Raw genomic sequence first — 22073 nt, 5'->3', positions numbered from 1 at the left:
TTAGCTCCTTCTTCCATGACACCTCCAATATCTTTTCTTTTTTAAACCTAAGTCAACATAGCTCACAACTCAACAGCTAAAGAAAGTTTAAAGGGCCCTTTTACCTAGAGGCAGAAAAATGGACAAGATGGTTCATTTAGGTCTTGCCCAATGCTGGGATTTTGACATTTTATATTGATCAGCTTTATTATCTTCTCATCTCTGAACTCATTCTCCAGCAAATCAATAAAAATGTTCCTGGTGAGTTTACTTTCTACTCTTGTCCTCACTTTCTCTTCAGACTTCTCCAGTGTCTACATTACTCCTTATATATCAGACTAAGCTTTTTCCTGCTACATGTTTAGATCTCTGCTTATCTACCCCAGATACCCTCACTCTCCATTATTATTATATATGCAACATGATATATAATACATTAGTAAATTTTACTGAGCCTCTATTTTGAAGGAAAAGTGAGCCATCATTCAATTTCCTTTCATCCTTTTCTTCAGTCTTAAAGTTTTCTCATATCATAACTTGGACCAGAAGATTTCACAATCTTCCTGTCTTTTTTCACTCTCACCTCTGGTCAACACATTAGACCAGCAGGTAGAAGGCCATGTCCCCAACACAAATCTTGTTCATCAGTGGATCTGCTGTGCTCATGTGTACAGCAAAATGAAAGATAAGGGAAAGCAAAAATGAATGAAAATAAAATACAGTTTAAATCAATGAATGAGTTGGCCATAATCAATTGAATACCATAATTTTGAGGGTCAATACAGGCAAGCAGAAATGAGAAGAACTGATTCTTGGAACTGGCAATCTAAGCCAAAATACCTCAAGAGCAGCAGGGACTTTGCCTTCTCTGTGTTGTATTGCAGAATTTGAGCTCTTTAATCAGATAGACCAGGCTTTCAATCCTGACTCTGTCACTAATTAGCTCTGTGACCTTGAGCAAATGACCCCTTTTCTGAGCCACAGTTTCCTTGTCTATAAAACTGAGGTATCAGAGCTACCTTGTAAGGTTGTGTTTTGGATTAAATGTTATAACCAAAATGTAAAGTTTCCAACACAGAGCTTGGAACATAACAAGCACACTGAAAATATCGCTTCCCTTCTTCCTTCTGTGCCCCCTTCTATATCCTATGAGTGCTCGGTACAAGAACAAAATATCCTACAGATGTTCACTTAATTCAGGAATTTTTATGTTATTAAATTCACCACCCCACTCACCCGAGGCCAATATCCCAGTGTAATAGAGCATGTGATCAGAGACCTAGGGATAATCTGAATCCTTTACCCTGATTTGGAGGGAGCAAGCAAACAGGAGAAGTGACTGGCCTGGGCTTCTGAAAACCAATGGAAGGCTGGTACTCTGAGTCCCATGGTTGTACCACACTGAAAAGCCTCTTTGGCCTCTTTGGCAAGGATGTGGAACAACAGGAACATTCATGTACTGCAGACAGAAGTGTAAATGGGAACAACCTCTTAGAAAACAATTTGGCATTAATTAGTAAAGCTGAACATATCCTGTCTACCCTATAACCCACCTTCCATTTCTGAATTTAAACTCCAGAGAAACTTTCTTCTTTTTTTATTTTTTTTTTAATGTTTATTTTTGAGAGACAGAGAGACAGAGTGCAAGCGGGGGAGGTCCAGAGAGAGAGGGGGACACAGAATCCAAAGCAGGCTCCAGACTCTGAGCTGTCAGCATAGAGCTCCACACGAGGCTCCAACTCATGAATGGTGAGATTCTGACCTGAGCTGAAGTCAGACTGAGCCACCAGAGAAACTTTCATATGTGCCCATGTTCATCGTTCATTATAGTAAAAAACTGGGAACCCCAGGTCTCTCGGCAGTAGAATGGATACATAAATTGTGGTATATTAATACAGTGGAATATTATAAAATAATGAGAATAAACAAACAATTCTACAATGAAATATGGATGAATTTTACAAACATAATGTTGAGCAGGATGCCTGGGAGGCTCAGTCGGTTAAGTGACCAACTCTTGATTTCAGTTCAGGTCATGATCTCAGGGCTGGTGAGTTCGTGCCCCACGTCTGGCTCTCTGCTGACAGTGTGGAGCCTACTTTGAATTCTCTGTCTCTGCCCCTTCCCTGCTCATGCTCACTCTCTCGCTCTCTCTCAAAATAAATAAATAAACTTTAAAATTAAAAAAAACATAATGTTGAGCAAAAAAAAGCCAGACACAAAAGAGTATGTTTCTGGTTATATAAAGTTCAAAAATAGGCAAAACTCATTTGTGGTGGTAAAAATCTGAATAATGGTTACTCTGAAGGTGGGTAATGACTGAGAGATGACACGAAGAGAGGTATATCCATTTTGTGTTATACATAATAAAAAGTATACCTTAAAATACATAAAGAATGAATCCATTTATATAACTTCAAAAGCAGGCAAAAAAAGTATATTTTTAGTGATACACATACAGTTGACAGCTTTTAAAAACCTTGGAAAAATGATTGGGAGGAGGGAAATGAGTGGGATCAGAAAATAAACAGTTTCTAAGACACTGGCAATGTTTAATTTCTTAATTTGGGCGATGGCTATATGCTGTCCTCATTGTTATTACTGTTGTTATTAATTAAAATTACACTTATTTTCTATATACTCTTCTATATGTATGATACATTCCACAATAAAAGAATTTAAAATAAACCAAACCAACCAAACAAAAGCATGCACCTTTAAAAGAAAGAGAAGCAGAGCATGGCATTAAAATAGTAATTTTAGAGCTGTAAGAGGTTTCAAAATCATCTTGTCTAACCATCTCAAGAAACTGAAACAGAGGCCAGAGAAGTTAAGTGACTTACAGTGATTCAGTAAATTACAGACCCTAATCTAGAACTTAGTAAACCTCTTGGCTTCTTGACAAATGCTCCTTCCACAGACCCACCGTTTGATCCATCCAGTTCTAGTTTCCCATTATTTTCCAGAATCACATCTCTTACCTGCACACATCAGAAAACTTACCTAGAGCATTTACTTTCAAATGCCCCCTCTCTGTAAAGAGAGCTTTCATACTATTCTTACTTTCAAATCTTATACTATAATAAAAAAAAAGAAGAAGAAGAAACGGGGAAAAAAAAGATAACTTACCTATGTTACAGCTTTCTTTCCCTCCTAAATTAGAAATCTTTGTTGTAGGGAAAGGAGATCAAGAGAGATTATCCTCTCCTCCACATATACTCCAGACACTTTGAAAACCACTCAAAGTATCTAGTAGTACAGAAAGGGACCCAGGTATTTTGCCTTGTTAATACAGCTCTCTTGCTTCTCTGTATCCCACGGTATAGCCACACCAACATGCAGGATGACTTTTGGGCCTTTGAGACACAAAAGAAAAAGGGAAGGGTCTAAAAACCGGTAAAAGAAAACTCTTCCACTTTATCTTTGTCCAAGCACGAGGTTTCCTCTGGGAAGAGTGAGCTCTTCTGCCACCTTGTGACACAGAATGACAATAGCGAGCCCTAGATATTTTCCTACCGCTGCTCCAAGGGGGCAGCACTGGCATCTAATGTGGATCTAGGAAAGAATGAATCTATAGAATACTTCAAATAGACAGACGGTGGGGGGCAGTGCAGGGAGAGTGTCTAATACCAAAAGGGAGCAGAGGATCAGGTAATCATGTTAAGGTAATAGTAAGCAAAAATCATGAAACTCACGGAAGGCAATGGAGCCCCTTTATTCTCCCTACCCACCTGCCCTCTGCTAAGAGAATCCGGCAACTGCAGCAGGGAAAAAAGTAATGCTCTAGGTTCCAGTGTTGCTCTGGAACAATAAAGATCTGAGGCACTTATGTTCCCTCCACTCAGTGGCCTCTCTGCTCCTTTACATAGCAAAACATCTCAAAAAAGTTACATACACGTTTTCACCTCCGATTCCCTCTCAGCCCTTTCCTGCTTCCGCCACTCTGCTGCAAGTGCTGTCACAAAATTGTCAAATCCACCGATATGGTCTTTATTATACACAACCTCAACACAGCATTTGACCAGCTGATTCCTTCCTTGAAAGACTCTCCTTTATTGGCTTCTATGCCATCTACCCTCTCGATTTTCTCAGCTCAGATGTCACCTCCTCAGGGAAGTCCGCCCTGACCACTCTAAATGTAACCTCTTCTAGTAGTTCTTCACCTTATCACCTGTTTGCTACTTCACAACTATCACAACCTCTAATTATATTGTATTTGCATTTGTATATTATCATTAGCCCTCTGCACTAGTTTGTTTTCAACTGTGTTTATAGTCTGCTTCCCATCATTTCATGTGAACACAGACTTGGTCTGGCTCACTGCTAGAATAGTGGCTGGCCACAGCACTTGTTGAATAAACAAGTGAAAGGCACCATGGTTGAAAGCTCAGCACTTCTTCCACATTTCAGGCAACATGCTATCCTTTGGTGACACCTCTTTCCATTCTGTTTCCCCATCAAGATTTCCCTTGAGCTAAATTCAGCCAGATTTCAACCTGAATTAAAATGCCAGGAAACAGGGTAATATCTAAATTCTGATTTGCCTTGGATCTCATGAACTCCCTCATGGAAAGTCCCTTGACTCAAGCTCCCTTCACACCATTATCAGAGTGTCAGGCTCCAGGACCTTCTTACACATAGTCCAACCTATGTTGGCTTCAATCAATTAAATTTACAGTGAGTAGAAAGACTGCAAAGACTCTTGACTTAGGCAGAGGATCTGAGTAGATCTTCACTTCTGTTGTATGATCCACCTATCTATGCTATCACAAAGTCTACAGAGTATACTAGATATATATATATATATAGATATATAGATATATATCTATATATATATATATATAGATATACTCTTTGCTAAAAGACACAATTTTAGAAAAATTTTCAGGGGCACCTGGGTGGCTCAGTCAGTTGAGCGTCTGACTCTTGATCTCAGCTCAGGTCATGACCTCACAGTTCATGAGCTCAAGCCCCATGTCAGGCTCTGTGCTGACAGCATAGGGCCTGCTTGGGATTCTCTCTCTCTCTCTGCCCCCCCTCCCAAATAAATAAAACTTAAAAAAAAAAAAAAAAGAAAAATCTTCAACAACAGTCATCTGTCTAGGAAAGCCTTCCCAAACTTCAGACAGAATCACTCTCCCAGTGTTCTTAGCACTTCCTCACCACCTCTCAATGCAACAGTCATGGTGCAATGTGGTCTACCTATACTCACTTCACTATTCAGGGGTGTGAAAATGTGAAAAACTCGGTAGGTATGTTTGTGCTAATGCGAGTTTATGCATGTAACTGAATAAATTCTAGGGATTATTTGTTTGGAATTCTCTAGTTATAGAGGAGAAAACTGAGATTTAGAGAACTCAAGCAAGTTTCTCAAGGTGACATAGTTAATAACAGGGCTTACGCTAAAACCCAATTCCATCAATTCCTAGTCCAGTGCTCTCTCCCATATAATTCACTAACTCATTCAGTCCTAGTTTCCTGCTCTATTCTTGAAATCACCTTGCTTAATATAAATCTCTACATCTCTTAATGTCAGTGTATAAATCTGTAAGCCTGTGTCAGTGAGCATGCACGTGAATGTCTATGTGTCCATCTGCAAGCGTTTGCAAACCTTATTACTGAGTGTTTATGTCCTTCATTCTAGGGAAACCTCTAGGTAATTACAGTTCCTTATGTTGGCACCAGCAGTGAAGTCAGAGGAAGACTTTTTGAGTCAATCATTAACAGGCACATTTGGTCCTCTCTCCAATCACCTCTATTACTAGGTCTTAGGGAATGGGGCAAAATAGTTAGGGTGGAACCAGACTCTCCCAGGGTCAAACTTGGTTCCAGGGCAGTAAGAGCACCTAGCCTGAAAACTAAGGGGCTATTTAAGAAGCATGTGCTCAAGCTAACATGGATACCATCTTGGTTTTCAGCCTAATCATTATATTCTGTGATGTTAGCAAGAAAGGTAAGAACAGGGAGCCTGGGTGGATCAGTCAGTTGAGTGTGTCCAACTTCAGCTCAGGTCATAATCTTGCAGTTCGTGGGTTCGAGCCCCGCATTGGGCTCACTGCTGTCAGTGTTGAGCCAGCCTTGGATCCTCTGTTTCCCTCTCTCTCCTCTCTCTCTCTCTGCCCCTCCCCCACTCACTCTGTCTCTCTCAAAATAAATAAACTCTAAAAGAAAGAAAGAAAGAAAGAAAGAAAGAAAGAAAGAAAGAAAGAAAGAAAGAAAGAAAGAAAAGCATTTCTGTAACCTCGTATCTAAGAAAATCCAGAGAGCCCTAGAATGTGTTTGCGGGTCCATTCTACCAGATAGAAATAAAGCCACTATTCAGTAGGTGATATTTTACGGTCATCCCCCGTATTCTCTTTCTTCTAGGCAGGACTGTAACTTATTTAACTCAGATAGTTGTTTCATGGTGAGAAGTCTTTAGAGAATGTGATGCATCCTTCTGTCTTATTCATGTAACTAACATTGAAAGTCCTCTCAGTGATAGATGGCTTTCTTTACTGGAGGGTGCTGTCACAGTTTCAGTATTATCAACACCTAAGACTCCCAAATTCATAACCCTTATAAGATGCTGTCTTTCTTTTTCTAAGGTGGTACATCCAAACAGTTGGGGATGCTCTTAGGATAGGAAAGGTCCGAGTAAGGGTGGGAGGGTGGAATGGTACCATTTGCTGCTCTCTGATAACTGTTTATTTAAAACATGGTTTTTTTCAAAGTGTCCAAACATTTCATCTCTGAAATTACCTAATCAGAGTTAAGGCCAAACAGTCAAGATGTAGCATTCAAAGTGCAGTTCAGTACATTTAACAGATGAAGAAAACTCACTATACCTTGTGAGTTATGTGCCAAAAGCATAAACTATGACCTATATGGTTTCATGGAAACCTGAAGAGATACCTTGTTCAAAGTTACCTTTAATAAACTTCCAAAAGGGTTTGGGTTTTGTTGGTTTTGTTGTTTTGTTTGTTTTTGTTTTGTTTTGTTTTTTTGAGGCCAGGAGAGAGGCGCAGAGCAGGAGAGAGAGAGACAATCTTAAGCAGGCTCCATGTTCAGTGAGGAGCAAGATGTGGCACTTGATCTCACAACCCTGGGATCATGACTGAAGCCAAATTCAAGAGTCGGATGCTCAATTGACTGAGCCACCCAGGCGTCCCTCAAGAGTTTTAATATAAGAAAGCAGGGGCTCCTGGGTGATTCAGTTAAACGTCTGACTTTTGATTTTGGCTTGGGTCATAACCTCATAGTTTGTGAGATCGACCCCACGTCGGGCTCTGTGCTGACAGGTGGAGCCAGCTTCGGATTCTTTCTCCTTCCCTCTCTCTGCCCTTCCCCTGCTTGTGCTCTGTCTCTCTCCAAATAAATAAATGAAATTAAAAAATATTTTAATATAAGAGGGCAGAGCAAGGAGAAGAGATAAGCAGCGCTTGAAGGAATGGGTTGATTAGTCTTTTCATTAGCTTATTAATTTCATTTAAATCAATTTTACCTTTTCTTCCCCCTAAATGTAATGGATTGGTACTCAGTTTTCTTTGAGCTAGGCTAACTCCTACTTGTATATTGTTAAAATCTTTTATGTTTATTTTTTGAGAGAGTGAGCGAGCGAGCAGGGGAGGGGCAGAGAGAGAGGGAGACACAGAATCCAAACCAAGCTCCAGGCTCCGAGCTGTCAGCACAGAGCCTGATGTGGGGCTCGAACTCACAAACCGCGAGACCGTGACCTGAGCCAAAGTCAGACACTTAACCAACTGAGCCACCAAGATGCCCCTAAAATCTTTTTTGATAGTGTTTGATCTCACCAATTGCAAGTTATATGAGAAGGAACTGTATTCTTTTGCATCTCCCTCTCCAATACTTGTAATTCTAAAGAGTACCCAGTAAATTGTAAATCCTGACCTTTTTTTTGTTTCTTCCCCTCCCGCCCCACCCCCCACCCCCCGGCGAACTCAAAGATAGCAGCTGCCATGTGGAACAGCTGCCTGGGCTCTTCCCAAAGGATGTGAGAAGGGATGTACTAATGCAAGGTAGCGAATGGGCCCTTTCTGAAAAATCATTTTGTCATTCCAGATACTCTGTACCTTTAAAAGAGGCCCATCTCCCCTATTCCCAGCCCAGATCTTAAATATCTTATTTTTTTAAAAAATTTAATGTTTTATTTTTGAAAGAGACAGAGTGCAAGCAGGGTACGGGCAGGAAGAGAGAGAGAGACACAGAATCTGAAGCAGGCTCCAGGCTCTGAGCTGTCAACACAGAGACTGACGCTGGGCTCAAACCCATGAGCTGTCAGACACTCAATCGACTGAGCCACCCAGGCGCCCCGATAGGTCTTCTTTTGAGAATGGTTATTTGAATTTAATTTATATTGAATGCAGACCATAAAATACTTAAACTGCACAGATTTACAGTGAAAAGTGCTGATAGTGTGGAGCCTGCTTGAGATTCTCTCTCCCTCTCTCTCTGCCCCTCCCTGATCGCTAGCTCTCTCTCTCTCAAAATAAGTAAATAAGCTTTCAAAAAAAGTTTGATAGCTATTACTAAATTACCCTCCATAGCAGTCACTCCATTTTGCATTTCTACCCACACTGTGAGAACGCCTGTTCCCTCTCAACTGCTGGGTAATGGTTCTTGACATCAGCCTTAAGTTTCTCTGCTCTCCCCTCCTTTCCTTCCCCTACCCATTCTTTCTGTCTGTCAAGTAGTTTATGGTTTTGGCAGTTTCCCTTTACATATAGGCAATCCCCTCAATGCTACTGTTGCACTGCTGGAAAAATAAAACTTGACACTTTTAGAGAAACTGAGGGTTCCCAGGTAGAATAATGGGAAAAAAAAACTTTAAAAACTACAATCTGTTTAGAGAACTAGAGATTGGCAAATAAGTGGATTCTTGGGATGTGGCCTAGGTACTGTAAATTATACATCCTCACATGACATAAATGTTTTCATTCCCCTGATTGTGCTTTCTAAGTTCATATGGTAACAATGTGGCGGGGGGGGGGGTGGGGGGGAACCCTCTTATTAAAAAGTTAAAAGATTCTAGCTCAGTTGGTTAATCGTCCAACTTCAGCTCAGGTCATGATCTCGTAGTCTGTGAGTTCAAGCCCTGTGTCGGGCTCTGTGCTAACAGCTCAGAGCCTGGAACCTGCTTCAAATTCTGTGTCTCCCTCTCTATCTGCCCCTACCCCACTTACATTCTGTCTCTGTCTCTCCCTCTCAAAAATAAACATTAAAAAAAATTTTTTTAAAGATTCTGATAGTGTTTGGGGGTTTTGGTCACTTGATATTCATGTAAAGTAATTCAACCAGATTGTTTTCCTCCTAACAGTTGACACGCCCCCTTAAGTCAATGGCAGGTATCAATAATAGTGAATTTAAGTCATTCTGGAGTCTAGAGCCCTCTCTACAGGGTGGATTTTATTTGGATATAGTGTGCATTGTAGGACTCAGGCAATTAAGGGAACTATTTCTTAGAAATTTGGGACAAGGAAACCTGGGAGATTAAGGGGGTGGAGGGACGCCAGAGATCAACCTGATGTAATTCAAAAATTTTCCCTGGGTATGTTTCTTCCTCCTTCCTTCATGGCATGGTGATTGCTTCCTGAATGCAGAATTTAAGCTAATACCCTGCACTATGTGAGTCAGTCAAAGAGATTAAATGGATGTTTATGGATTAGTTTGCAGACCTAACTGTTATTCACAACACATTTCTATGGAACAATGATGAATTCCAAACAACCAACTTATGAATGGACTTGTGAAATAACACTCATTTAAAAATGTGAAACTGCCTATTCTGAATTTAAACTTACATTGAATGGCAGGATGTCAGACTCCAAGTAGGGTAGAAATAAAAATTAAGGGGCGCCTGGGTGGCTCAGTTGGTTAAGCGTCCGACTTCGGCTCAGGTCATGATCTCACAGTCCGTGAGTTCGAGCCCCACGTCGGGCTCTCTGCTGACGGCTCAGAGCCTGGAGCCTGTTTCAGATTCTGTGTCTCCCTCTCTCTCTGGCCCTCCCCTGTTCATGCTCTGTCTCTGTCTCAAAAATAAATAAGTATTTAAAAAAAAATTAAATAAATGGTCAAATATACAAGGTCATAAAAGAGATGCCCTCTAAAATTACAACACTATGGTTGACATCAGTCTGCACAGAAAGCTGTCCCAGAAACAATCAGAAGACAGTTTGTGAACATGTGCACAGAACAAAATAGGAATTTGAAACTGTAAGGATGAGAATGTACTACAACAGTTAGTCGTCAGAAGACGTGGTTCAACATGGAACGTAGAAAAATTTAAGAAGAAGACTATTTATTACTGTTTATGGAATTTGGCCAAGGAAAAGATCCTCTATTACAAATATTCTAAAATTTCTTTCTGGTGGAGAAAGATGACTCATTAGGTCTTTATCACTGATAATTTACACCATCTAGTTCTTATTGCTCAGATTCTGTATTAGTCAAAAAATTCTAATTAGATTTCAAAAGAACCTATATATTTAGAACAGGGTACCTAGAAGAGAAAAATCCTACCTGATCATTTAATGGATACATTCTCCTATGTAATTTTTAAAATTTTACTTTATTATTATCATTTTTTAGAGAGAGTAGGCGTGCACAAGTGCAGGGTAGGGGCAGAAGGAGAGAGAGAATCTTAAGCAGGCTCCATGCTCAGTGAGGAGCCCAATGGAGGCTGGATCTCATGACACTGAGATCATGACCTGAGCCGAAACCAAGAGTCAGACACTTAACCAACTGAGCCACCCAAGCACCTCTCCTATGTAAGTTTTTTTAAACTGTAGTATACAGATTTAGTATATCGATTGGCTCTTTGGAATTTGATTAGTGTGAACTAACTCCTAATGATTGTTTACCCCATGTGACACTGGGGTATAGAAGGAATATCACCAAATGAGTGTTTATTCTGTTATTAATGATCATTTCTGACAAGTTACTTAATTTCTCCCAGTGCTTAGTTTCTACAGCTGTAGAATAGATTTGGCCAGATGATATAATTTCTAGATATAAAAAGGGAGGTTCAGGTCTGAAGCACAAACTCAACAGAATTATGTAAGGCCTGCCAAATAAGCTCTTTATATTATTACAGAAAAATCTCCAAGAGAGATTTCCATTTAAATATATATACCTAATGTTCCCTATTTAACATAAATTCTTTTATGATAAAGTAAAGCATCATCTCATCTCCTAAATTATCCATTTCATACATTTGGAGTTTGTATGCCCTTAAAGGGGCATTCTTGCTCAAATATCCTTAGCTAAAGAAAAAGTAATACTGCAACTCCAGCATCACTGGGAATGGAGTGCTTGGATTTACAGATGTCCTCCACCTAAATGCTCAATTACCTAACAGATGAGACCTACAAGAACTGCCAACATAGATGGACGTTAATTTCAAAACTTAGGCAGAACTGAAAATACACTGACAGATGAAGCTAATTTAAGTAGACTCTGAAACAGGGACTCCAAGGAGGTAGGAAGACATGCCATATTGAAATACAAATCTATCCCTGTGGCTAGAGGGCATAGTTCTACTAGAGGATCACTAGGTTTTTCCTTCTCTTTCAGTCATAATATCACAAAGTTTGCAAAGTGTTTTCACACACGCTTCCTCATTTTTGTTTCTGATCTTCACATTACCCCGTGAAATAGGTAGACCAAGAATTACTTTATTATAACCATCTTACAGAGAAAGGAAACCAAAACATGGAGCACTTATGTGACTTGTCCAAAGTGAGATTTGTTTATCTTCCATCTCCTCTGTCTCATGAACACGTTATCACTTCGGAGAACTGACTGGCACCGTGCTGAAAATACTTCATATAATTTCGTTTTTCCTTTTGAACCTGTTTGCTCTCCATCTCTGCCTATCTTTGCCAACACTGTCTTCCTGATTAAAGTGAAATCAGGGACTATTCCTTCCTTTGTAATTTCATGTGCAGTGCCCAGTACTCTGGCCACTGGCTTCTGAAGTCAACAACTATCATTTTCACATGGACTTAATCAAGACTTGGGAAAGTAATTTAGAAAAGTCAAGTAGGACTTACAGACCTTAATTTAATAAGCAGTGATAAGACACCATTAAAAATGAAATAGGAACGAACCAGTGTATGAATTGGAGTAGGTCAATTCTGGAGCCAAGTGAAGTTAGTACCAGACAACAGCCAGAATCCATACATGTCTCAACACTTCCACAGCTGGTTTAAGTCACCATCGTCTTTCATTTGGATTTCTGCAATAGCTTCCTAACAGGTTACTCTGCTTTGACCCTTGCCTCCTATAGTCTAACATAGCAGTCTAGTGATCCTTTTAAAAACAAACTCAACCATCACTCCTCTGCTCAAAACCTTGCGATGGATCCCCATTCAATCTGAATAAAAACCAAAGTCCTTAAACTAGCCTCCAAGTCTCCTGATATAGGCCCATTTCCTTTAGAAATTTCGTCCCCTACTACAGTGCTCTGTACTCATTCCATTCCAATCTCACTGGCCTCCTTGTTTTTACTCTAAAACTATAATATGTCAGACACACTCATTCTGCCTCAGGGCCCACATCACTCCCCCTAGGTCACTGCTTTCCTAGGCCTGTGCTTAGCCAATCCCTCACCTCCTGTAAGTCTTGGCTTACTTCTTATTTTTTCAACGAAACCAGCCTGTATCACAGGTTGCCCAGCCACTGCCCACTCACACCCCCAGACTGCTCCCTTACCTTGCTATGCCTTTTTTCTTTTTAGTAGCACTTACTCCCTTCTAACATACCATAAAGTTTACTGTATTTATTGTCATCTGTTTCCCAGTCTCCCCTCAACCTTCCCTCCCCGTTGCTTGTTCCCTTGCTCCAATGCATCCAACTGATATAGCCAAAGTACTGAAGCAGCCCTGGTACAGAATAGATAGCATTTAAAAATATTTGCTTTCTGAAAGAATGAAATTGAGGAGTGCATGAAGCTGGGTGGTCTTTCCTTCCTCCAGTTCTCTCTGCTTTCCCCAAACTGCTCTCAAAGTAGTTGACTTAGACTCTAGTCAGACAGACTTGCAGCAGTCATTAAGGCAAATTATGGTATTTCACATCATCCCTTGGACTTTGGAGCCAACTTTTTTAAAGGAGAAAACTTTCAGGGGCGCCTGGGTGGCTCAGTCGGTTGAGCGTCTGACTTCGGCTTGGGTCATGATCTCGCGGTCCGTGGGTTCGAGCCCTGCGTCGGGCTCTGTGCTGACAGCTCAGAGCCTGGAGCCTGTTTCGGATTCTGTGTCTCCCTCTTTCTCTGACCCTCCCCTGTTCATGCTCTCTCTCTCTCTGTCTCAAAAATAAATGTTAAAAAAAATTAAAAAAAAAAAAAGGAGAAAAATTTCAACAGTGTTACACCCTCCATCGTTATTATTACAGGCTGAAGAATGATAAACAAGGTATGGTCTACTCCCTCACTCCAATCCTATGTTAGTCAAAGCCTCATGGGGATTTACTCTGTATCTCTTACTAGTATCTCTGTCCTCATTTATTCTTGGCATATTTTGTGTCCACACCCTAAACCTATGGACAGATCAATGGGGCCACATTAGAAGTTTAGTATCAGCTGGGTAGAGATAAGGTTTTGTCAGGTACAGCAAAGGCAGGATGACGTTTTCTTGGTTGTCTTTTCATTGCTTCTTTCTTGTTTTATAGCTTGTTTACCAGGGACATCCCAATGTAAGGTCTATGAAGTGATGGGGACTGCATCAGAGACTTTTCCCACCACCACCTCCATAACTCCTGGGAATAAAGAAGGAGAGAAAACTACAAATATTGATGATTTTTCTAGCCCTTTGAAACAAGGTACAGAATAAGTAGGGGTGAGACAAGAACAGAAAGGAAAAGAAACATTTTTAGCCCCAACATAAGTTTGGGTCTTCTAGGATTTTTTGGGGGGTTGAGAAGTTACATGGAGTTTACACTAGAAAAATCACTCGATTTCTTATGGAAAAAAACCACCTTCTCTATAAAGAAGATCCCAGAAATAGTTTGACACCATTAATAAGCTTTTACTTCCACACAAGTGAGCCTGCAGCCAGATTTAGGGACAGAATGAATTGTATTTGTGTGGTAGGTGATTCCAGCAATTGCATGTACAGGCAGACAACATTTAAACACTAAGCATCATTACAGTGAGGACAACAACCAAGAGCATATTTTCATCTGCACTGTTTTTAGGAAATGGCTCTCCCTAAATTGGCCATGACACAAATTCTGTAGATTTCAGGTTAGGTTACATCCCAGTTCCAACAGGAGAAACGTAAATATAACATTAATAATAACAATGCATATGAACCACTTGCCCCAAGTTTGCCTTTTGACCCAAAAGCAATGCCAATTCACCTTTGTTCCTCCTCATCCCTTACTAAAGCCAAGAGGAGCATGGGAAAGGTGATTTTCTAATCACACACAGTGCGTCGGTCAAGCACAAGGGGAGAGACCCTGAGAGGGAGTTGTTGAAAGACAAGTTCAGAACTGCTGTGAACCCACCCCTCTTCCTTCCCTGAAAGCAATGCCAAGAATCATTCCTACTTGGTTATGACAAATCTCAAATCCCAGAGAAGGTGACTTATTGCGAAGAGGCTGAAAAGAAGGTTAGAGCAGCACCCATGATGCCCACCCCACTCCTGACTCTTGAGTCTGAACTGGAAATCCAGTCTATTGCCTCTGAATCAGGCTGGGCCTAGTAATCTGAGGAGCCAGAAGACCTTCAAGTCAGAGGGTCAATCACTTCCCTCTCTCAGGTTCTCTCTTCTCCCTCTTCTACTCGTCTCTCTCCTTTTAGACATAGAGGAGAATCTAGAGAAGAGGCAGAAATGGAGTACTGTGATCAAATTTCTGATTGCTGTTACCCTGTTGTTTAGTGGAGTCGCCATTATAGTGTTTGCCATTTTTGAAGTCCCATGCCCTGTAAGTTTGTTGATGTATGGAGTCCCTGGACTTGATCTATAAAGACTTTTTCTGTTCCAAAGGCAGGTTGGCATAATGAAAAAAGCATGGACTTTGGAGTAGACCTGCCACTCACACTCACTAGGCTGAGTGGCTTTAAGAAAGTTGCTTGACTTCTCCAATGTCATTTGGCTCATCTGTAAAATGGGACTAGTGATATTAGCCTCTCATGGCATTTTTAATTAAGATCCTGTGTGAAAGGCACCTGGCACATAGGAGGTGCTTGCTAAATTTGAGTTCCTTTCCTCTGTTGTATTTGGACATTCTCTCAGGAGGAAAGATCCAATGGGACTGAATATTTTCTTTAAAAAAGATGATTTTCTTTAAATGCCCTGACAGGAGGTTTGGAAGATAACCAAATGCATACAAGCCACCTGAAATTAACATCATTTTCTCCCTTCAGGGTCAATGCCGAGGAGCCAGAGAGCTATGCCAATGCCAGAGGTTGTGCAGAAGGCAAAGGAAGGAAGGCCAGGAACCTGAGGCAGCTGAATCCCATCTTGAATTTCAACCCAAGAAGGAAAGTGGTCTCTGTAGGGTTTACGTCTTTTGCTGGGAAAAAATGAGGTTAATATACACATGCTGGGAGACAGGAAGTTGTTTCAGTTATGAAGCAAATGTTGCTAATTCTTTTATGTGTCAGGAAATAGGTAGGTATTTGTACTACTGTTTTGTTTTCTTAACATCAGCCCAGCCATGGGCACCTGGGTGGCTCAGTCAGTTAAGCGTTCAGCTTTGGCTCAGGTCATGATCTCACAGTCTGTGAGTTCGAGTACCATGTCAGGCTCTGTGCTGACAGTTCAAAGCCTGGAGCCTGCTTAGAATTCTGTGTCTCCCTCTCTCTCTCTGCCCCTCCCATGCTCATGCTCTGTCTCTGATTCTCAAAAATAAACAAATGTTAAAAAAAAAATTAAAAAAAAAAAAACAGACATCAGCCCAGCCATAACAAAATAGGGTACTTATTGAAAATACATTATTTCTGAGCCTCAGCTACAATCAATCAGAATGTCTAGAGTGGGGCCAGGAATCTTACTTTTAAGATTTTTTAAAATATATTTTTTAATGTTTATTTATTTTTGAGACAGAGAGACACAGAGAGCAAGAGAGAGGCAGAGACAGAGGGAGACACAGAATCCGAAGCAGGCTCCAGGCTGTCAGCACAGAGCTTGACATGGGACTTGAACTCATGAGCCGTGAGATCATGACCTGAGCCAAAGTCAGACACTCAACTGACTGAACCACCCAGGCGCCCCTTTACTTTTAAGATTTTTAACAAGCTCCCTAAGTAGAAGTGGATTTACTGTGAAATTAATGAAGCTTAAACTTCAGGCCCCATGGGACTTGTATAAAGCTTGTATCTAACTTTGTATTTTTAAAATTTGTATTCTTTTTCTTTAAAAAGGGTACCCTCAAATTTTATGAGTTCAGAACCCACAGCATACGTATCCATCCCTGCTCCTAGATAACACTCATATATACAACAAAGTTTAGGAACCACCGCACCGCAAAGTTTGAATACTTAGCAAAGCAGCTTCTTTCCTCCCAGCCCTTGGGTTTCCTGACAGCATCATAAGCTCATATTGCCCTCTGGGGTCTAAAACAGACACAACACCACTGTTTCAGCATGGCTGCTTTAAAGCCAGTTTCCCTGACAGAAGTGTACTCAGCCTTTCAATTCTAGACAGTGATGTGTGTCTTCTCTACAACATCCACAATCCTTGCTAAGATGAGGTCTCTGATACTTTTAAAATTAAAGATGGGGGCGCCAGGGTGGCTCAGTCAGTTAAGCATCCAACTCTTGATTTAAGGTCAGGTCATGATCTCACAGTTTGTGAGATCGAGCCCTGTGTCAGGCTCCATGCTCATTCATTCTCTCTCTCTCTCTCTCTCTCTCTCTGCCTCTGCCCTGCTCACTTTCTCTCAAAATAAATTTTAAAACTTTAAACAAATAATCCAGCACAGTGTACTAGAAGCTGAATAAGTTCTGGAGATCTAACACATAGCATAGTGATTACAGTCAACAATAATGTATTATATACTTCAAAATTGCAAAGAGACTAGATCTTAAATGTCCTTACCACAAAAAGAACCAATAATTATATAACATAATAGAACTGTTACAATGGTAATCATATTGCAGTATATAAAGGTATGCAGTCAACATGTTGTACACAAACTTACACAATGTTATGTGTAAATTATATCTCAATCTTTAAAATTCAAGTACAGCAGGGGCTCCTGGGTGGCTCAGTCAATTGACCATCTGACTTTGGCTCAGGTCATAACCTCATGGTTCGAGCTCCACATCGGACTCTGTGCTGACAGCTCAGAGCCTGGAATCTGCTTTAGATTCTGTCTCCATCTCTCTCTCTGCTCCTCTCCTGCTCATGCTCAGAGTCTGTCTCTCAAAAATAAATAAAACATTAAAAAATAAATAAATAAAATTCCAGCACAACACTCTTTTCACCTAGGCATGCTATCAGAATATTTTTAAAAAAATTTTTAAGTTTATTCATTTTTGAGAGAGACAGAGCGTGAGCAGGGGAGGGGCAGAGAGAGAAAGGGAGACACAGAATCCAAAGCAGGCTCCAGGCTCTGAGCTGTCAGCACAGTGCCCGACACGGAGCTCGAACTCACGAACTGTGAGATCATGACCTGAACCAAAGTCGGACGCTCAACCGAACAAGCCACCCAGGCACCCTGGTATCAGAATATTTCTTATCACAGTGCTTCAGGTACCCAATGCCAACTTACTTGTCAGCTCTGGTGTAGGTTAATATTTTCTATAATTCTGTTTCTGCTAATCTTGGATGATGAGCTAATGTAAATTAGTATGATTTAATCAGATGACGTATATTCAGTTATTTAATCTGCATTATCATTTCTATTAAGCACTGGAAGATATAGGCCTGAACGGTAATCAAAAGTCTAGTCCAGAGTTAGAGATAACCATGCAGTAGCAACATGGATTGAATTTCTCTCATCAACAAAATAAGCTACTAAATGATAAAGGAATTAATAAAAAGAATAAGCAATTTTATAGACATTACCTCATTTGAGCCTCACAAAAACTGTGATAGAGTAGGTGTCAACATTTTATTGATACTTAAACTCAGGCTCAAAGAGGTTTATGTGACACACAGCTGGTAGAAACAGAACTAAAATCTGAGTCTTTTAGTCCTATACCAAAATTTACTGAAAGCCTTCTATGTGCCAAGTTCCCTACATTTAAGAGGCTCATAGTCTATATTCATAATAGCTAAGCATCTAGAAAGTACACAGAAAATCAGATGGGACATGGAATCAGATATACCAAGAATAGAATGGGATTAGTAAAAAATATTTGGTCCACAGAGACTCAGATCTGTCTCTTTTCAAACAGTGAGATTTTGTGGGTCTGATTCAAGAAATGAAGTAGAATCCCTGTACATCTGGGATCCAAAGTAGATCCACACTCAGGGCCTTTTCCATTCAAGGCAAACAGGTTAAGCAAGGGGTGGATGGGCTCTTTGCTAGAGGCTTATAGGGCCCAACCAATTGTAGGTTCTCATGCATAAGTGCACCTTGCTGATACTTTCTCAGTGTAAATACAGTAACTTTTCGTAGAATTACTGGCTAACAAAAAGGGAAAATGATGTGTACTTGGAATTAAATGGGGTTTTGTATTAAGCCATCTCTTTGTTGGTACATGAAGAAATACCCATTTGCATCCTTCTTTATCTCTCATATTTCCTTTCAATCTCTAGGTTGGATGAGATGCTCCCAAGTCATCAAGTCCAAAGAGAGCTGCAGGGATCACTGTCATCCATGAGACATACTTCTGAAAAGTTCTTCTCTGCTTCACACATTGAATGGAGGATACTACACTGACTTCTCCCTATTATTAACCAATGTCGGCAGGTTCTTCTGAATTTTACACTCGTATCTTCAGTGAGGACATTACAAGCAAACAGCAATGCCAGACCAATGAAGAAGGAGCCTGGGCTTAGCAGTCAGACTTACTCTCATGCCATTGCTACTGACTTAGTTACAAGCCTCTGAGATTCACTCTGTCCATCCACCAAAAATGGGTATCTTTTCATCCCATCCAATGAGAACAAAAAGTCTTCCCTCTGAGCACTATGAATGGACCCATTGCTCTCTTTGACAAAAGGTTTAAACATAGCCTCCAAGGAAGCAGGCAAAGCAGCCACTAGTGTGGTACAGTTCACTAACTCCTCTGTTAACCTCACAGTTCATTTCATGCTCACTGGCTCTCAACCAGCTTAGGGTGGGGGGTTCCTGTGTTCCCAAGCTGATGTTCATAGGGTTATGCCTTAACCTCTGCCACCACATGTAGCTATCCACACACTGGTGAGGGGAGTATAACCCTGAGCATTCCAGAAGTCCTCCTTCTAAGTCATCCCCAAGGGGCTCAGGGACTGCAAACAAATAGGACACATGTGAGGTTTCCTGATAATCCACAACTCTTCCAAGTGGGCCTGACATTACACCCTACATGTAATGGTGAGCTGTGTATATTTTGAACAAGGATTCCAGAGCAAGACAACTATGATGATCTTTCTTACAAAGCCTCTGAGAAAGTCTGACCTGCTCAAGTAAGAGTCTGGCGAGGAAGCAGGACCAGCTGATATTAAAGGGAACAGGTTAAAAAAAAAAAAAAAAAGGAACACCAGGAGGGATAAACTGTTGTTTTGCTTTTATTATAAGTGTCTTGAAACCATTCCATTTCACTTTGGTGAAATGTACCTGTGTTTCTAAGTTAATTCTGTTTTCTTAGTTCTCTGGTAAAAACCACACACAAATTGTATCCTTCTTTCACTTCAAGTACCGTCCAAAAAAGTGATTCTCAAAACAATACCAACAAGGGAAAATATCTTGTCCTGAGCCCTGATTTGAGATTCAAGCGGATCCTGGAAGAGATGGAACAGATACAAAGCATGGAAAATGAAAGTTTTGCAAATACAGTAGGTAGACAGCACTGGGGCTGCTGTTTGGATAAGTGAGTATGTTATTTGCATCCCACCACTGATTCATAACATCGCCTCCAGTTTATCCTGCCATCTGTGGCTCCGTCTAACCATGAGATGGTAGGGGGCAGGGGAGGGGAAGCTTGCTCCTTCCCCACACCACCAGGAAGGACGATTAAAAAAATATTCTATACTTGAGAAGCTTTTGGTCTAGGACGGATGCCTACATTCATCTTCACCCTTCCCAGACTCACCCACGGCAGAATATCCTTTAACCCAGAAACACGAGGTTCCCCAGGAGGCAAAAACTGTAGCAAAGTTTACCCTTCTTAACTCTTCTGCAAGAGTATAATTGGGTAACATCTGTACTGACTTTATAGAAATTCACTGAGGGAGGGCGCCTGAGTGGCTCAGTAGGTTAAGCGTCCAACTCTGGGTTTTGGCTCAGGTCATGATCTTACCCTGGTCAGCCAGATATCAGGCTCTGTGTTGACAGTGTGGGGTCTGCTTGGGATTCTCTCTCTCTCCCTCAATCTGCCCCTCCCCCACTCAAGCTCTCACTCTCTAATAAATAAACTTAAAAAAAATTCGCTGATGGAATAAAAATGGTTTATTTTGCTTTGGGAACAACTGGTTTCCTCCAACAACGCAAGGTTCCTCTGAGGATTTTCTGACTCCCTAATTAGTTAACAGTTTTGAATCCCAATTACCAGCAGAGATCTTTAAAAACTGAGAGATGGTGGGTGGGGTGCCAAGGTGGCTCCTCAGTTGGTTGAGTGTCCGACTTTGGCTCAGGTCATGATCTCACAGCTCATGAGTTCGAGCCCCCACATCAGGCTCTGTGCAGACAGCTCAAAGCCTGAAACCTGCTTTGGATCCTGTGTCTCCCTCTCTCTCTGCCCCTCCCCCACTCACACTCTGTTTTTCTCTCAAAAATAAATAAACATTTAAAAATTAAAAAAAAACAACTGAGAGATGGGAGAGACAGAAGGGAAGGGAGAACTCTCACATGGACTCTGGGATGTGAATTTTAGTCTGTAGATCCTTTCACAGCAAGGCATGGTTCTCCCTGTTACCACTAGAGGCTCAGTTAGACTCAATAAAACACTGTTTCTAAGGAATGCCAATTATTCCTCTGGGAAGTAACAAGCCAGCACGATTTTTAACATTTATTTTTGAGAGACTGAGATACAGAGCGTGAATGGGGGAGGATCAAAGAAGGAGACACAGAATCCAAAGCAGGCTCCAGGCTCTGAGCTGTCAGCACAGAGCCTGATGTGGGGCTCAAACCCACAAACCATGAGATCATGACCTAAGCCGAAGTCGGACGCTTAAGCAACTGAGCCACCCAGGTGCCCCAAATCAGCACGACTTTTATTGCAAATTCATTCTCATTACATTACCACACATTGTTTCTTGATTATTAAAGTACATTCTTATTATAAAAATTTTTAGGAAATACTGGAAGGCCAAAGAATTAAAAAAAAAAACAAAACAAGAAATCATACCTAATCCTCCCTCCCAGGGATAACTAGCTAATACTTTGACACATCTCTTTATAGATATTATAAATATATACATATACATATAAAAGACATGATTCACAAATATCTTATTCTGCATACCATTCTCAACTTGTTCTGCTTTTGGGGCACCTGGGTAGCTCAGTTGGTTAAGTGTCTGACTTTGGCTCAGGACATGATCTCACCATTCGTGAGTTCAAGCCCCACATTGGGCTCTGCGCTAACAGCTCAGAGCATGGAGCCTGCTTCAGACTGTGTGTCTCCCCTTCCCCTGCTCACCTTCTCTCTCTCTCTCCCTCTCTCAAAAGTAAATAAACATAAAAAACTTTTTTTTAAACCTGTCCCTCTTTTTTGACTAACATATTACTGGAATGTTTCTAGTTGGCACAAGTATTTTTTTTTTATTTTTATTTTTTAAGTAATCTCTATGCCCAAATGTGGCTCAAACTCATGACCCCAAGATCAAGAGTTACATGTTCTACTGATTGAGCCAGCCCCTAGATTTTTCTTTCTTTACTTTTAAAGAAATCTCTACACCCAACATGGGGCTTGAACCCACAACTCTGAGATTAAGAGTCACATGCTCTACCAACTGAGTCAGCCAGGCACCCTAGTTGGCACAAGTATTAAGTCATGCTGT

At 40.8% G+C, this 22073-nt stretch overlaps 2 protein-coding genes across 3 annotated transcripts in view; one reads left to right on the top strand and one right to left on the bottom strand.

The window, feature by feature from the left end:
- ACACA (acetyl-CoA carboxylase alpha) overlaps positions 1-22073 on the bottom strand; it is a 277071-nt gene that overhangs the window by 239731 nt on the left and 15267 nt on the right. The window lies entirely within an intron of this gene.
- CE1H17orf78 (chromosome E1 C17orf78 homolog) lies at positions 5875-19524 on the top strand. The gene is given in 7 exon segments (XM_042967171.1): positions 5875-5931; positions 7916-7997; positions 13645-13794; positions 14783-14901; positions 15344-15473; positions 16544-16599; positions 18687-19524. Coding segments are annotated over 7 exon segments (672 nt in total). The 3' UTR covers positions 18765-19524.

Source organism: Panthera tigris, chromosome E1 (genome assembly GCF_018350195.1).
Source record: "Panthera tigris isolate Pti1 chromosome E1, P.tigris_Pti1_mat1.1, whole genome shotgun sequence".
In the NCBI taxonomy this organism is placed as follows: Eukaryota; Metazoa; Chordata; class Mammalia; order Carnivora; family Felidae; genus Panthera; species Panthera tigris.
Note: the sequence above shows the minus strand (reverse complement) of the source record. Positions and strands in the feature narration are given on the sequence as shown.